This window comes from Seriola dumerili, unplaced genomic scaffold, assembly GCF_002260705.1.
Source record: "Seriola dumerili isolate Sdu_G_001 unplaced genomic scaffold, Sdu_1.0 BDQW01000070.1, whole genome shotgun sequence".
Classification (NCBI taxonomy): domain Eukaryota; kingdom Metazoa; phylum Chordata; class Actinopteri; order Carangiformes; family Carangidae; genus Seriola; species Seriola dumerili.
This window is the reverse complement of record NW_019174325.1, coordinates 422,028-440,198: the sequence shown is the minus strand read 5'-3', so window position 1 is coordinate 440,198 and position 18,171 is coordinate 422,028. Positions and strand designations below refer to the sequence as shown.

General features: G+C 39.4%; 1 protein-coding gene across 1 annotated transcript; it reads left to right on the top strand.

Moving 5' to 3' along the window:
* The first annotated feature begins 660 nt into the window (after positions 1–660).
* LOC111220530 (lethal(3)malignant brain tumor-like protein 1) lies at positions 661–17,975 on the top strand. The gene is made up of 22 exons (XM_022743614.1): positions 661–664; positions 1,544–1,717; positions 3,055–3,242; positions 4,602–4,731; positions 5,365–5,527; positions 5,819–5,957; positions 6,176–6,224; positions 6,821–6,909; positions 7,263–7,367; positions 7,521–7,656; positions 7,997–8,088; positions 8,517–8,668; positions 10,107–10,183; positions 10,515–10,600; positions 11,584–11,694; positions 11,964–12,105; positions 13,021–13,123; positions 13,315–13,503; positions 13,629–13,678; positions 13,939–14,096; positions 14,195–14,257; positions 17,741–17,975. The coding sequence occupies exons 1-22, from the start codon at positions 661–663 to the stop codon at positions 17,873–17,875; spliced, it is 2,535 nt and encodes an 844-aa protein (XP_022599335.1). The 3' UTR covers positions 17,876–17,975.
* The last annotated feature ends 196 nt before the right edge of the window (positions 17,976–18,171 follow it).

Here is an 18,171-nt window from a genome sequence, read left to right as displayed (position 1 = left end):
AATAAATGCTCTTTCATTAAGGGATGGTACTCTGGGGAAAAACGAGCGTGCTCTGTGGTTGGCAGATTTACGCAGAAGCCGATTGTTAATATTTGAAGTGAAAAGTGATGGAGCAGCTGTTTCTGAGCGGTCGTCAGTGTAATCGATAGTGCACTAGATTTATTTTTCACATATCGACCATTACAGAAAGTGGAGCGTTTGCACTGAAGTCCTCAGCGTTAGATTGTAGTCAGCGAGCGGTGACTGTACTGTGGGCCTGCGCATGCGCATTTGGAGCTCCGGAGCCGCAGGAGATCAGAGCTGGTAAGCCAAAATTCAGTTCCGAATTGATCTGCAACCACGAATTTATTTCACATTTCTCATTTTCTTCCAGTTATAGCAGACACGTTGCATACATTAAACACATACGGTCTAAAGGGACAAGTGTCAGTATGTGTTGTTTTTTTCTTGAGGTAAAGCGTTTTGGCGTTATGGATAAAATCAACCACAAAGCTTTTCATCTTAAAAATATATGTCATAATGGCACGCGTTCAATCAACCTAATCGAGTTTAATAGTTTTAAATAATAGGGGAAACTGCGCCGAGGTTACTGAAATATGTGACATGCCTAATGTTGTTTTGAGGTGGAGATGTTTCTGTTTCATTTGAGATGTTGGCGGAATGGGTGACAGGGTTCATTTTTCACTAAATGGGTTTTTCACTGGATTTGAGACACTGCTTTTACACATTTTTGTTATTGGCTCAAGGATTTCAGATCCTCCGCCATTTTAACTGAAATGCTGTATTTTAATGTGTGTGCGTGGACTTGTGCGTAAATATTGGTGTGTCATTATTGCCCCTTTTAATTCCAGGTAATGGATGTCTGTTAAAAAGTCACACGGGGTCATGACTGTTGATGGAGGAAGGAAATTTAGTTTAAAATGCCACAAATTACTTATTTTATTTTCTTCAAGTCGGGAGAAATCTCAAGGATAAATGTATCATTTTAGTCTTTTTTTTATTTTATCATAATCCCTGTGTCTAGGAGCCATTTGAGTAAAAATGGGAGGAAGTAAACATAAATGGAAAAAAAAGTGTATCAACAGAGGCTCTATGCTTATAAGATATTTAATAAATGTATTTGTTCAGAAACATATAGCACCACAGTGGGCTTACAGTAGATCTCATAATATCTGTTATGCTCACTTTCTTATGGATGTCCCCTGTGCATTGTATTAATACCACAGTAATACCCTTATAATGATATAATTATATATGATGAAAATAAAAAAACATTGAGATAAATCTACCCAATAACCCAAAATCACAATCAAATTGCCTGCTTACTCTTGATCTAGACATAAAAACATGCCAAAAAAACTTTCATGGAAAAAAATTAAACCTTAGGAACAGCGAGCACAGTTTTAGAGAGTACCTGCACCCCAACACACAAAAACACATCTTATTAAAGCTGTAAATCTTTTACCTTGTTCCTCTTTTGCCCCAGAGAGCATTTCTTTATATTCTTCCTCACACACTTCACTTTCCAGCACTCCGGAGTAAGGGACAGGGACGCAGAGTGCCAAAGTGAACATGGAGGCTCCACCCAAAGAAGATCGCAGATCTATGGACCCATCCACCTCATCCCCCAGCGAGGCCGTCCTCATCTGTGGGAGTGATGGTGTGGCTAAGAAAGTCCGGCCCCAGCCCCACACCACCACAGCGCTTCTTCTACCAGGTGAGCACAGGTCTGAGTGCGGCAGTGTGGCCACTTGGGTTTAACAGACCATTCTATATCAATCTGCTGTCTATGTATGTATACACCCTGCAAAAGTGCTGTTGATCAACACACTGACCCTGATCTCCTTTCAGGGAGAAAACACAGAAGCTGTTGTGTCACATTCACAAAGCCTTTAACACTATTTAGATACACAAACAATTAAGTGGGTGGAAATGTAAATTCGTAGCCAAACTTTTTTCCTTCTTACGTTCCTTTTCAAAAATCACAACCACAGTGTTTCATCTCATTTACTGGGATTATTTCCTAAACCAAGAATCCTTATAATGACTCATTTAATGCAATCACATGACGTAACTCATAGAAACCCAGATGTGGGTTAATGAGAGGCCAATGGATAAACAAAGTAAAGATATTTTTGCACATGTGGCAGTAAAATTCTTAGTCATTTCAGCTGAAGTGATTATTTGATTAATCGATTAGTCAAGAGACAGAAAAATAACCAGCAAATATTTTGTTAATCAATCGTTTCAGTCATTTCTCATGCAAAAATGCTTCATCTTCTCAGTTTCAAGCTTTAGGAACAGCTGCTTCTCTCTGCCTCGTAGGGGAGTATTAAACTGAATATCTTTGGGTTTGGGACTTTTGGTCAGACAAATCAAGACGTCATTTTGTTTTGACATTTCATAGACTAAATGATTTATTGATTGATTGAAAAAATAATTGTCATATTAATCAAAAATAAAAATGATTTTATATAAGACCACAGAGACCATGGTTAGAGCAGTCAGTTCTTTCATGTTGCATAACGCAGTGTACTTTAGTACTGAATACAGGATTTCCAATACACCTCATCCCGCCTGCATGGCACACAATGTAAAATTCAGTGTAGAGGGTGTTTCCTATCACCTGCCTGTCAGCTTGATGATTGTTGAATTAGTTTATAACTACCACGTGTCTCAGAATGCCTCCATTTACTAATGTGAAAGTGCAACATGAATGTATCACTTTTTTTCAAATGTGATGCTTGCACGAGATTATTGTCTTGGGCAAACATGTCAACATGGTACAGCAAGGCCCGAGTTCATAAAAATGTAGATAGAGTTAATGAATCTAAAAGATACTAGAAGTAAACACTAGTTACTCATAATGAAAAATGAGGTATGTGCAATGGAAACTAAAATGATTAAATTGAAATTTTTGCATTGATACAGGTTATTATATTATTATAAGATTTATTGATGCTTCTCTTTTTTCTTTTTCTTTTTTTCATGAATTGTGCTCTTTCAGTGGGGCTCAGGGAAAAAGTTAATAAATCTGAATGCATTTCTCCTCAGCTCCTGCTCCCAGCCATCAGAAGGTGGATGTGACTCCAGCTGTTGCCGTTGGAGACCCAGGGAAAGGAGGCAGAGCAAATCAGACGGCCACACCCACCCTGACAGCACAGGTGGGTGGGGCTTGTAGCATTGTCCATGTCCTGGAGTGGAAGGAAGGGATGGCCATACTACCCAGCAGCAACCTCAAGGTAAATAATCTTTCTGGTGTTGTGAATATTATCCAGTGTTTTATTCTGCTACATCAGCTGTAGGTGTATCAGCCTACATCTCCTCACAGCATCTAGTGTAGTGAAGTTTTTAAAGCTATTTTTCACTTGCTTAAAGAGCTTTATAGATCGTGGCTCTCTTGGTAAAGTTTCATTAATCTTATTCACAGAGAAAGTAGATGAGCTCAAGTCACACTCAGGTTGGAAAGCTCAACACTGTGTCCATGGTGCGCATCAATAAAATGTAAGGAGACAGACAAATATTTATAATTTCAAAAATTCCCCAATCACAAAATTTACTGAAATGAGTTGAGCAATTTCTTAGTGCATTAACAGGAAACTAATTTATGATAATTGATTAATACATAAAGTCATTTATTATGTAAAATTGCCAAATATGAAACTCAAATGAGTTAAGAGATAACTTTCGTAGTTTTGATTTTTAGACTGTTGGTCAGAGAAATTCAACATCACTCACTCAAAAAATAAAAAATAAATTAAAGAATATCTATACATTTAAATAAAATCACAAAATTTATAATGCATTACAACCATTAAATTGAGATCAAGACTCTGTATATATGTGTATGTACATTATATTTTGGGGTCATTAATGTCTTTGGTTCACTACAAGAATTTAGCCTTGGAGTTAAAACCATGCATTAAATACTAAGTGTCAATGTTGATTTGATAGGAATTTGAACTGGACACTGTGAAATTATTGTGTACCAGGTCCCATGTGCCCATAATTTAATGTTTGTTTTTGTCACCGATACCCAAGCTGATATATTGTTGTGCTCACACAGAACCTAACTGGTCATCACTTTACCCTTAATAAGAGACTAATGTTGCACATAATGATGTACCGACCAGGACAAGGGAAAAGGCCTGTTTTATGTCTTGGCTTTGAATGTAGGCAAGGACAATATTTTTCTTGTTTATCTCAACTGGCAACTGTGATGTATAGGCAAAAATAGCAACAGCAACGTAAACAACTAGAGCTTTATTGCTGATTACACCATGCATTTAATACAGGCATGGCGGGTGATTGGATTCTAATCAGACAGCTTTTAACTTATAAAAAACACACCCAAGATTCTCTAAAGACAGGTTATAACCTCATCACCCACTCATTCCCATTTTTAGTAGTTGGATAAAAGGGCTTGAATAGACTTGTTAAAAGATCAGGATGCATTTTGACAGATGGATCCATTGATGTGTGTGTGTGTGTGTGTGTGTGTGTGTGTGTGTGTGTGTGTGTGTGTGTGGGTGGGTGTGGGTGTGTGTGTGTGTGGCTGTGTGGCTGTGTGGGTTTGTGTGGGTGTGTGGTGTGTGTTGTAGTTCTGTGTGAGTGACGTGGGAACGCTGAGCACACTGATCACCCCAGGGACCACCAGCAGCACCACTGAACCAGCAGCAGGGACTTCTGGGAGATCCGCTGACGTAGAAGGTGCTCCAGCAGACAAGCCAGGTAGACTCATGGTTACATAAGGTTGCGTAGCGTCAGTGACCAAACACAAAATACTACAGTTTAGTGAAACATTTTCTTCTTTTTGCACACAGCACTGAAAACATTTCAGAAGCAGTAGTTGGTGATTTCAATGCCTGACACAAAAATAAAGATCTGGAAATAGTACTTTTTTGTTTTTAGATGATCCATATCTCCCATATCACAGCACACATTTGATCATTAAAGCTTTTGTATTATTATTACATATAAACATATACATTACATATATTACAGCAATAAAAATCGAGTATGTCTGCTCATGTTGCAGATGTCATGCTAGTTAGTGACTGTTACTAAACATAGGAGCACTGTTATTGGAAGTATGCTCTTCAATGATCATTTGTGTTTGTGTCAAGTAGAAATGAGTAATAATTACATCAGCTACAGCAGAGCTTCTCTTTATGAAGCAAAAGCTGTAGGTTCATGTCATCAATAAGTTTTGGAAATAGTCAAAAAATAATAATAGACCAGAAGTACAATCACAGTGCAGAAGACCAACAGCAGGATTTTTAATTTAGATTTAAACTTTAAATGTTTATCATCAGTTTTTCACCTGGAGCCTTTTACCTGACCTACCTGGTCCTTGTGTGTCAGACGTGTCGGTTCCTGTCAGCTCTGTGAGAGGTGCCACTGTGGAGCCAGGCAGGCTGGTGACAGTCAAACCTGAAGTCCAGGTCGGACCAGGACAACATAACCATGATCCCAGAGCCCAGAGGCCCTACACAGAGGACCTACGCAGAGAGCACATCACTGACAGGTGTATTCACAAAAGCTGCTTGTCATTTATGCTCATTCATGCATCTCTACATACACGTGTGCACAAGCACAAGCATTCATTTTAAAGTCTCAGTATATCAGTCACCTGTGTGTCTATCTATCTATCTATCTATCTATCTATCTATCTATCTATCTATCTATCTATCTATCTATCTATGATTGAGTGTTGAAGGTGGAATTAAACACAATCATGATAGAAGATGAGGAAACAGACAGAGTGCAGTGATGCGTCTGCACCTGAGGAACACCGTTTGTCCTCTCTGCACCTCAGGAGGAGTGTCGGGGTGGAGAAGGTGCCAGCAGGTGGGAGGGTCTCTTCCCTCAACCCTGATCACCTGAAACCCATGAGGAAGAGGAAGAGGAAGGAGTACCTGAGTCCCTCTGAGGAAGACTCTGACATCGAGGGCACGGTGAGACAGCATTGTTGTTTCCACTTAACATCTGGAGATAACAAAGAGATAAGCAGATGTTTTCATATCTTATCAGTTCAGTCAGATGAGCATGATTATGGCATTTCCATGTAAGTGACATGGTAGAAAAAGCAGACTGAGGTCAAAAATCAAAAATCTGCTCTGACTCAGTGACTGTATTGCCTTTTTGTTCTCTACGCTCATGTATATTTTTTTAGGATGAAAAAATGGATGACTCTAAAGCAGACAGCAGACACATCAGAGGAGGTTGGACTAATCATTTATTATATGTGTCGTTTTGTTGGCCTCATTTCATCTTTCATTTTTTGTGTTGCTTCTTTGCTCATTTGTTTGCTGTGCCTATTTTTCCTCTTTTTTCCTTTCCTTTACGTATAGAGGGGGACACTTTAACAATATCAAGTGAAGTCATAACAATATATCCCTGATATATCATGACTTTAGAATTACCTCGAAGTTCAATCACTGTCTCTCTGACACTATTAAAAACTGTGGGTCTGCTGCATTGAATTTTGTTGTGAGCCAGTTACCTATACATCCATAGTAACTTTTACCTCGTCCTTTCCTGACCTTTAATTACTTTTCTACCCATTTTTCTGTATCTTTCCCACAGACTGAACCTTATTTTACTTGATGAACATATGTATTTATTTATATATAATATTACAGGAGCAGCAATCTCTCAACACATGCTGCTCAGGGAATCTGTTTCACTCTCTTCCTAATATCTTTTCTCTCATCTGCTCCTCCATTAAGTTTCCTTTAGTTCAAGTTTGTCTTCCATTAATATCTTGCTGTAATACACATTGTATAAATGATTCAAGTAACTGGATTTTTTGCTGAAGCTGGAGACAGTAAGACAGAGCAGTGGACATGGGCTCAATATCTGGAGGAAACAAAAGCCGTTGCTGCTTCCAACAAGCTTTTCCAAGAGGTATGTTATAGAATTTAATATCCAGACTGTTGTGTCAGCCTGAGTGAGTGCTACATACACTAGCACTCTCCTTATACACGCTTTACTCTCCTTGTAGGACAGGAAGGGTTCTGTTGGCCTCAGTTTTAAAGAATAGTACAACATTGACAAGTGAGGAAATGAGAAATGTATATTAACCCTTGAGAAAATGCTGCATGCAGCCCTAGTAATTCTCTAATAATCTTAATCTTATTTTTCAAACCCAGCCCGACCCTGAACCAATTTCCCCACAAGGATGAATTCTTTTCAGTTCATTTTATTTTAACGTCTGTGTCCTGTACTGAAACATTTGCTCTTTCATGCTGTGTGTCCAGTCTCAGAGGGTGCCAACAGTGAAGAACGGCTTTAAACAGGGGATGAAGTTGGAAGGCATCGACCCGCAGCATCCATCCATGTACTTCGTCCTCACAGTGGCTGAGGTGAGCCAGGCATACATTAACATGGTCGATGGATCTTAATGGCCAGGAGGATTTTTTAGGATTAAAAATCACCCTTTCCTCACAGGAGTCCAGCCCAGTGTGTTCCTCTCCAACCTGCTTTTTTTCTCTCTAATGTATCATGTGATCGTCCAGGTCTGTGGTTACCGGCTGCGGCTCCATTTTGACGGCTACTCTGACTGCCATGACTTCTGGGTGAATGCCAACTCCCCTGACATCCACCCTGCAGGCTGGTGTGAAAGCACAGGACACAAACTGCACACTCCCAAAGGTCAGAGACAACACTGTGCACCACGAAAAACCAAAGAAAAGACAAAATTTAAATTGTGAAATAAGTTCTGCTGAAGACTACTTTTTTATTTCTTAGCTGGGAAATAGTCAATTTAAAAGGCAGTCTGCTCAGTTGTTGTATATATTAAAGGAACAAGATATTCTGTGTTAATTAATGCCTAGTAGGTGGGGTTTGTTACCTTAGGACAGAATCAGGCTAGCAGTTTCGCCCTGTTTTCAGTCTTTATGCCAAGATAAGCCTGGTATATTCAGCATACAGTGAGAGTGGCATCCCAAAATATGCATCTTGTTAATCATCTCTATCTGTGTCTGTCCTGTAGGCTGCAAAGAGGAGGAGTTTACCTGGACCAACTACCTGAGAATGACTAAAGCACAAGTGGCTCCCAAAGAACTGTTTGCCAGTCCTGGGAGGGTAACTGCCGCTATACAGTATAATATACGGTAGTTGTATTATCTACAAGCATGAATGGATGAGGTGAAAGATTTAAGGTTGGAAAAACTCAAATCCCATGATAAAAAAAGTTGATTTTAAACCATTTTATCTTCTATCTGTCTCAGAAAGTATGTTTTACCTTAAGTAGATGCTAATACAACCTTAAAGACCTGACTGATATTTGTTTTAATAATAATGTTTAATAGGAAAACATCATAAAGCTATATGCTGGTGAAATCATAAACAAAAATTTTGAACCAGTCAAACCACAAAATTGATATTTGAGCAGTGCTCAGTTTGTAAATATTTTTTATAGACTTTATCAGCTGTAGTCCACTAGTCTCTCTGTCTCTGTTTGCTTATGTGCTCCTGTCATGTCATTTCTAATATTTTCACCTTCTTTTTAGATTGATGTGAAGTGCGGTTTCGAGATAGGAATGAAGCTGGAGGCTGTTGACCGTATGAACCCCTCCCTCATCTGTGTAGCAACTGTCACTGACATGGTGGACGACCGCTTCCTGGTTCATTTTGACAACTGGGATGACACATATGACTACTGGTGAGCCTCAAAGAAGTTCTGGATGCGTGGGCTTTTGGAAATGATTGAATGAATATGATACACAGCAATGATACAGAAACTGAGGCTTGTGATATTCTGAGAAGTTGCTAAATGTAGAGGGAGAATACTGAGAACAGAGTCATGGATCTCTTCTAATATTTCCTGCCATCAAGAGAAAAGTCACAAGCATTAAAACAAAGAAAGTGACTGACACCCCTGACACATTATCACTATATAAAGTTGCTATAGCTAAAGCAGAAAATAGCCTACTTACACATCCAACAGACACAGAGAAACATTGACATTCATTTTGCCACCGGCAACAGTCAGAGCTGGAGCCATATTGTTTTTGGGTTGTCCGTCTGTATGTCCGTCCTATTCTCATGGACACAATATCGCAGTAATGCCTTGACAGAACCTTCAAATTTGGCACAAACATTCACTTGTACTCAAGGATGGTGGTCAAAGATCAAAGGTAAAGGTCAGTGTGCCCTCACAAAACACTTTTTAGCAATTACTCAAGACTTCCCAGCAATTATGACAAAATTTCACACAAATGGTTCATATTTTATATGACTCTGGATAAACAACCTGAAATCTAAGTAACCTGAAACTAGTCTGAGTGGTGGAGGCAGACAACCACGAGGAGGTAATTCTAGTTTTGAAGATGTGTTTCTGTTCACCTGATGAAACAATGGCCAACATTTAATCCCCTTTTAGCTCCGATATGGTCTCAACTAACTCCTTATAAAAATATCTAGCTCCTTCACTGTTAAATGCTCCCCCGTCTTCACTAATTGCTAACTTTGTCTTACACAGTTCCTTTGATTATATATGGAGCACACTGGGGTGGATAAACCCGACATTTAAAGTGCATAATCTCTATGTTTATTTTCACCCAGTTCTGTAAAGCATAAACATACACCAGGATAATCACATCTACTCATTAGCAGCTCTCAGTCAACCACATCAAGACCTCTGATGTCTTTAGGTTGCTCTTACCTGTCAGCATGTGGCATCCATGTAACTCCTTTTTAACAATTCTTATGTCTATAACAATATAACATTAGTTTCTGCCTAAATTCTTATCCCTTTAAAATAAATGGTGCAACAATGAAATAAAAATTAGTTATGAATAAATAGATACATAAATAAACACATGAGGAGCTTGTGTTATGCAGCACTGTATTTTACCATATTGTCAAACAAATGACTGAATCCCACATATTACATACAGGTGGCTTATTTTATCTGTGTTCAGCTCTCTGTGGCAGGATGCAGGGGGAGTGAGAGTGCTGAGACTGGGTTTGTAAGGTCTTTCACATCACATGTAGGCATTTGACTATTGATTTACTATCTGTCATGTAATTTATGCCAATACCAACATTGCTGTAAACTCACCCTGGCTGTTGTTGTTGTTATATGTCAAAATTTGCAGGTGTGATGCCAGCAGTCCATACATTCATCCTATTGGTTGGTGCCAGGAGAGGAACCTGCCCCTAACACCACCCCAAGGTGACCAGTGTGTCCCCTGTTGATCATTAATTTAATCACATTCATAGTCATACCAGGGGTGATCCAGTTATCCTTCGTGTCATTTTGTTCCTTTCATGTCTATAAAGAGTACACACAAAGTGTAGAGATGTGATTGTGGCAAGTAAATGCCTGAAATACACTGTACATGTAAAGGAAATTTTTCTGAATGGGTTTTATAGCAGATACTATAAATTGCAAACATTTGCACAAATTACAGATAAGGAGCATACTGCGCAACCTGTGAAGGACAATGTGGAGGAATATTTATGTTTGTATTCTCTGTGTGATGTGAATTTGTTTGCTTCACCAGATTACCCAGACCAGGGCCGGTTCTCCTGGTCTCACTACCTAGAAGAGACTGGTTCTAAGGCGGTGGCTGCAGATGCCTTTAAAGTGGTGAGAACAAAGAAAAAATGTGTTTAATTCACAGCATGAATCCAGTTGAACTGCAGTATGGTTCTGTGGTATGAGCTGACAGCAACAGTGTGGGAGTCTGAGTAATTTGAAATAATGAGATACATGGTTTGTCACAACATATAAGTTACTTACACAATATCATGAATGTCATCACAACTGTAGCCGAAGGTACTGTACATTAGACACAGTTTAGGTGTGACTTTTTCATAGCAGATGCTAATGCACGTGAATTGATTACAAAACAACTTTGAAGTGGTATTAAAACACCTTAAGATTCTGACCATGAATAGCAACATCCCTGGTTTGAGTGTTGCAGCCCTCTCCCCATTTCCTGTCATCTCTCCACTTTAACAAGGAAGAGCTGGAGCTGAGATTGATGTTAACCTTTCTTTTGCTTGTTTCTCTGATAACTTATGAACCAGACGTTCAGCAGGCTTTTTTCCATCAGCTGAATTATCAACAGAAGTGTCCTCCTTCCATAACAAACAGACCAGGGGATTAAAACCAGTAGAAATACCAAGAAAACAGTTTCACTCAAAATCAGAGATTCACTGACGCTCTTCAGTGAAGACAGGACAGACATCTCCAGCGGCTGGGAGCTGAGCTGAGCTTACTCAGCTTGTTTCTCTGATAACTTCAGATCCAGTCGTCTGATGACTAAAATCATCTGGTTCAAATATAGAGTTGAAAACCACCAAGGTATAAAAAAGTGGATGTAAGTCAATGTTGAGCTTCTGGCGGGAAACCACTACACTGACACATGATCATAGAGGATATGATGTCATTGACAGGAGACCACATGACACAGTGCATTACCATATGCTCATACTCATTATTAGACTTTAGATTAGATTTTAATGTGGAAAAGTTACAGATTATAACTTTAAATATTATCAATTTAGAATGCTTTATTGAAAGAATGATTGAAGGTGTTTTCCCCTCATTCTCTGCTCTGTCTGCAGCGTGTGGCCCACAGCTTCCAAACTCAGATGAAACTGGAGGCTGTGGACAAGAGAAGTCCCGGCCTGATCAGGGTGGCCACAGTGGAGGAGGTCGAGACTCACCGCATTAAGGTAATACTAAGTGATAGTGTGTGTGTGTGTGTGTGTGTGTGTCCTGGACATTTAAGTACTAATGTCTGACGTTTTGAATTGTATTATCTTGTATGTGTGTGATAGTGTGTACAATGTTTTTACAGCTCCTCGAGTGTGCTTAAATGTGCTGATATTATAATCTACATCTTTGCAAACCAACCATGTAACTATTCTACAGATGGGCTGTGTAGGTGCATGTGCAGTATTTCTATGTGTTACAGCTCTGTCCATCTCTGTTGCTCCTTCAGGTTCATTATGATGGCTGGAGTCATGTCTATGATGAATGGATGGACTCAGATCACCCAGACATACATCCAGCAGGCTGGTGTGAAGCGACCAGTCACCCACTGAAAGTTCCCCCACGGGACCCCAAAACACAACAGCCACACGGTAGCAACTACAAAACTGCACTCTGTTTGTACTTCATTGAAAGCTGGAAGTCACTTTTCTGCAAAACACAAATCAAAATTATTCTTGATAGCATGAAAAATTGTAACAAAAATATTTTGTGCTCTATTGATTAAAATGCTAAATGAAATGACTTTTGTAAATCCTATTTTATATACTTTTCTGTATTTATGCAACTGTCATTGTTTGCAGTTGAATTCTGTTAATACACCAATATATTTCTCACTATCCTGCCATAAATTATAAATTCCACCATTTACTCTATTGCTATTGACTTTTTTTATTGTTACACCCATGTTGTTATTTGTAATCCTTCCTGATCTATCCTTTGATCGATGTACCGATGGATTAATTTATTAATTTTATTACAATGATTATTCATTCCTATTTTTATTCCTCTGTGTCGGCAACAGTCAGAGCTGGAGCCATATTGTTCTCAGGTTGTCCGTCCATATGTCCCATTCTCGTGGACACGATATCTCAGTAACGCCGTGATGGAATTTCTTCAAATTTGGCACAAACATTCACTTGGACTCAAGGACGAACTGATTAGACTTTAGATTTAGAGAAAGCACAGATGTAAATAATAAAAATGGCTGAATTCCATGTAGCACAATCCACATATTGTGTCATGGCTGGATGTAACACTTGAACTGAACAGCCATCATTGAAGTTATTATAAACAACTGTTCTGTTCCTCAAGTCAAAATATCTGCTGTGAAAAAGATCTGCATAACTTCTTACAGGCATTATCTGATACAGTACAGTGCTTGAGGAGGGTTTGTGACCATGTTGCTGTGTGTGTGTGTGTGTGTGTGTGTGTGTGTGTGTGTGTGTGTGTGTGTGTGTGTGTGTGTGTGTGTGTGTATTCATCTGTCTGTATTTGTATGTACATAGGAGTGAGGGAGCCTCCTGCTATGGGCCAGTCCACCTACCCCTCCTCTGTTCCTTGCAAACCCATCAGCCACCCCAGAACCAACAAGTACAGCTTCCACAACAGGTCAGCACTCAACTCAGTTCTATTATCAGGTCATTTGATTGATCATTGATTTAAATGATACCATTGAAAATACACATCATACCAATTTTAGGCCATAAAAAACCTGAAAAACATTTCTGAAATTATATGTGATTGTAGATCTTAAAATGCACTAAGGCCAATTAGACTGTGGGCATCTGTCTTTGAAACAGGAAGTGTCCAACTCCTGGTTGTGATGGTTCAGGCCACGTGACCGGTCGTTTCACTGCCCATCACTGCATATCCGGCTGCCCACTGGCTGAGCGTAACCAGGGCAGGCTGAAGGCTGACCTGTCAGACTCAGAGTGTAAGAGGAACCTCTTTTTTGGCCAGAGGACCAAGAAGAACCATTACCGTGGCAGGTAAGGGTGGGTGTGTGTGTGTGTGTGTGTGTGTGTGTGTGTTTGTGTGTGTGTGTGTGTGTGTGTGTGTGTGTGTGTGTCCAGGTTTGAATTTGTTTCACACTAATCTTTTCCTCTGGTTTCAGGATTGGTCGTCCTCCCAAATACAGGAAGAACCAGCAGAGAGACTACCAGAGTAAGTTTTCTAAATGCACTGTGCATATCCTACAGTTGTAAATTTTTTTGGTACATAATAGTCAAATTGGAAAATTCTGCAGATATTTTGACTTGTCATAGTAGGAAAAGCAGAGGTGGAACTAATACTGATCTGTTTCATTTAAGCCAGGCTGTTTTACACCTGTGCTTTTCTTGCTATGATGTATCAAAATGTCTGTTGTGAAGAAAACATGTTTTTGTGTGTCAACCAATCATATTTTTGTGTGTGTTTGCCCTGAGACATGTCCTCAGAGGGCGTGTATCCGTCACTGTTCATGTCGGCTCTGAGCAGTCAGGCGGACAGGACTCTGTCTCTGTGCTGGGAGCAGCACTGTAAGCTGCTGCCCGGCGTTCAAGGCATACACGCCAGCCAGGTGGCAGCATGGAGTGTTGAAGAGGTCAGCAAATATTATCCCTTACCTTCATATTTATTTATTTTCTTTCTATAATGTTTGTGGTTGTTTTGATAGTTCAACTTCTGAATTCTGCACTGCAGGTCTTCAGGTTTGTCCAGAATCTAATTGGTTGTGAAGAACAGGCTCGTCTCTTCAAAGAAGAGGTGAGATCACTAAATGTTTCCCAATTAATTTTAGGTTTATTCACACAAAGTTCACATGACATGTTGCACTGTAGCAAAGAGTGTAGTGAAAACATTTTATAGTTCTAAACAACAGTCAGTTAGTGTGTTTTCACACCTAAAGTTTGTTTTCTCTTTGTTTGCTCTTTTTTTCTTTTTTTTATGATTGAACCTCTTTATTGCTTTTTTCAGTTTACAGACATACATTAAAGACAAAAAGAAATTCACGCATATAGAATATAAGGTAACAAAAAAGGAAATAAAAAAAAAATTATATATATATATATATATATATATAAACAAAATGAAATAAGAACACAACATGCACATATTTCAGCGTGTGATGCAGGCTATTAGACCTCCATATTGCACTTCATTTCAGTCCATTGAGCATAGATACTTATATGATTCAAAAAGAGTAGAGATGGGATACCTGAACATACTGGCAATTACCTCTACTTATTGCACTCAAAGACGGGCCCAATAGCTTCCTAAATACATCAAGACTGTTATTAGCCCTGTGGATAAGCTGCTCATAGGAAGCCATATTAGCCAATTTGTCCCTCCATTCATTAAAACTGATATGCTCTTTTGATTTTCAATGCCTTAAATCTCTCTAAATTCTGCTCCCTGTTATCAAGGCCAGTTTCACCCAGCAACACAACTTTGATGACAAATTAACTTCCACAGGCAAAATACCCAATATGCATAATGCTGGATTACCTCTAATATGTTATTAATGCAGTTGACTATTTCTGACCATTATTATGTTTATTATGTTATGCACCATTTCACATTCATATAGCATATGAAACAGTGTGCCCCTGCCTTTGTTGTATCTCCAACATGTATCATCATTCCTAAGCCCCAACCTTGACATTTTTGATGGGGTCCAATAATTCCTATTCAATATTCTAAAAAAGATAAGGCGTGTCTGCATGTCCTGGGCTATGGAAAACCAAGATTTTACCACCTTGCTCTAAGCCTCACTGTGAATGGATATTCCAAGATCTTTTTCCCAAGTGTTCTTGACACCATTGTTGTTTGGGAATTGGTGTTTTCTAAGCAGACTATAAAACCTAGATGTCCCCCTCAAAGTTTCCAATTTAAACGTCAAAACACCTGGATACAAAGAACAGGGGTAAGCTTTTTCTTTCTATCTACAGTCATAATACAACTACTCAATTAAATAAACTTCCAAAAATCTTTCCTGGGTATATTATATTTGGCAAATGATTCTCGTCAAACAGATCAGCATTATTCCCGCTCTTACCCAAATTTCCCAGAAAATAGATTTTTATCAATTTTCAATGACTTATCGTACCATATTAATGATCCTTTAGTATCATAGGGATTGATGTTACATACCAGACTGGCCTTTCTCCAGCTATCTCTAGCAAATGCCAGAACAGGGTTCCTATATGGTATATCCCCTCCTGTCTGAGTAAGAAAAGCCTGTATTGAGAAGGGTTCCAACAGTCTTTTCTCTTTAGAGTAAACATCAGCGGAGAGAGGGGGCAATCCTTTCTGGCCCTGTGTAAAAGGGGGCAGAAATATTCCCGTTCATGATGACAGATGCCCTGGGGCATTCATAAAGCAGCTTTACCCATTTAATATATGACCAATCCAGCCCAAGCTGTTCAAGTATTGCAAACAATACTCCCACTCAACTCTGTCGAATGCCTTTTCTACATCCTGAGAGAAAGCCACCACGATTCAGCACTGTTCCTCGCTTGCCATGCAAGATGCAAGAGCCTACGTAAATTATCTGCTAATGTTCAGCCCTTAATGAAGCCTACCTGATCTGGATGAATCAGTGTGGGCAGGTACCCCTCTAATCTTGTTGCTAAAATCTTAGCTAAAATTTTTGCATCCACATTAACTGGACACTGGTCTGTAACTGTCACACAGCAGCGGGTCTTTACCTTTGTTATGAATTAATGTTATTATTGCATCCTGCATACTCTCTGGTAAGCTTCCCCTGTAGAACGCATCCTGAAAAACAGTGAGAAGCTTCAGGGCCAACAAATCTGAAAACACCTCATAGAAATTTTTCAGAAATCCACCCCCTCACCCCCCCAGTTTGGGCGTGTCATTGTTTCACCCTCTAAGCCATAGCCTTCCTGCCCCTTCTCCTTGCTCATAATATTTTTGCCTGCATCTGAACAATGAAAACTCTGCTCTTTTCTGATGGTATTTAACTCAACCTTTGCCCTGCTTAATCTGGCGAATACAGTCAGATCCTCACTATCTGCAAATTTATTCTCACGGTCCTTTATTTTAATTTCCAATTTAGAAAGTCGCTGAGATGCCTGCTTTTTTAAGTAAGAGGAATGCTGTATTAATCTATCCCTCAGATATGCCTTAAATGCTTCCCAGGCCACTTCTGGATTATTTACTGTTCATTAATTTCATAGTATTCTAATATTTGTTGTCTAATGAAATGACGGTTTATTTTGTAGCTGTGATATATTAAATGACCAGCAAGTATCACATCTTCTCCCCATTATGTCTATGTCCAGAGCTACACATCGTCCCTCTGAGTCTGTTTTCAGCTCATAAACCTTGGTGACTACATTTTTGCATATCAAAATGATAACCCCACGTTTGCTGGAGGAGAATGTACTGTAAAAAAAAATCTGTCCCATCTGTCAACCCAATCCCTTTTTCATATGCTCAATTTTCAAAAATGAGGTATCATTGGATTCCCAGGATCAAGCCTAGTTAAACGCTGCTTCCCAGACAAACTTTGTCCATTCTCCACTAATGATCTTCAAGACAAGTTTCACAAAAGTTATCACAAGGATTTTTGATTTTCAAAAGCGTTCATCCGTCACAAAAACTTCAGCAAAGCCACCAAATAGGAAGTGAGGTCATATGTCAGCAACAGCTTCTATGTATGTAGACCAAACTTGGTACATGGTTTCGGAAGCCCACTTTGGGAAAGGCCAAAATCACTGGCATCAAAGTCTCCTCCAAAGTCTTTACCAAAGAACTTTAAGACTCACAAAAATGATGACAGGGATTTTTAATTTTTGAAAGAATTCAAACATTATTATTTCAGTTGAAGTAACAAGAAATGAAGTCATATCTCAGCCAATCTTTAATCAACCATGTTGCTATGACAACTCTGGCTTGCGGGACTCCCTGGCCACCACATTGCTACTTGCAGCTACATTTCTCTCAGGATTTGTCACTACGAGGGACGCCTTTTCAATACAAATAGTCATGTGATCCATTAATATAATAACATTGATTTAACACTAGAAGCTATGGTGTCAGATACACCTGTTATCTCAAAGACAACGGACCATGATCATCTTCACCAGACTGACTCAGGACTCTTTCAATTCTACTTTGTTGTATAAATATAATAATAATAATAATAAATACATTTCTGTTATTTTGTCCACCCCTTCATGAGGATGACCAGTCACATCACCACTGTTGTCTATGTCCCCTCAGATGATTGATGGGGAGGCCTTCCTGCTGCTCACTCAGACCGACATTGTGAAGATCATGAGCATCAAACTTGGCCCCGCCCTCAAAATCTCCAACGCCATTCTCATGTTCAAGAGCACAGATGAGGGACTCAAGTGATCTTGCCCTCTTTCACAGGGGTCGTTAAGCCGCCAATCATCATGTGCCAAATTCATTCTCTTGCAGGGAAAAGGCCCTGACCCCCTTTTCATGTGTTTGGTGTCCTGTACCCATCAGAGAGAGGGAGGGGTGGGGGGTGGGTTGGGGGTAATGTCCAGTCAGGGTAAAGGAGGAAAAAAGGAGAGGTTAGAAGAAGGGAAATTAGGAAATACAGATATTTGTAGGGAGTAATGGAGGAATGTCATGAAGATAATGGACAAACTGGAAGGTGGATATATGCAGCCTGAAGCACGTGA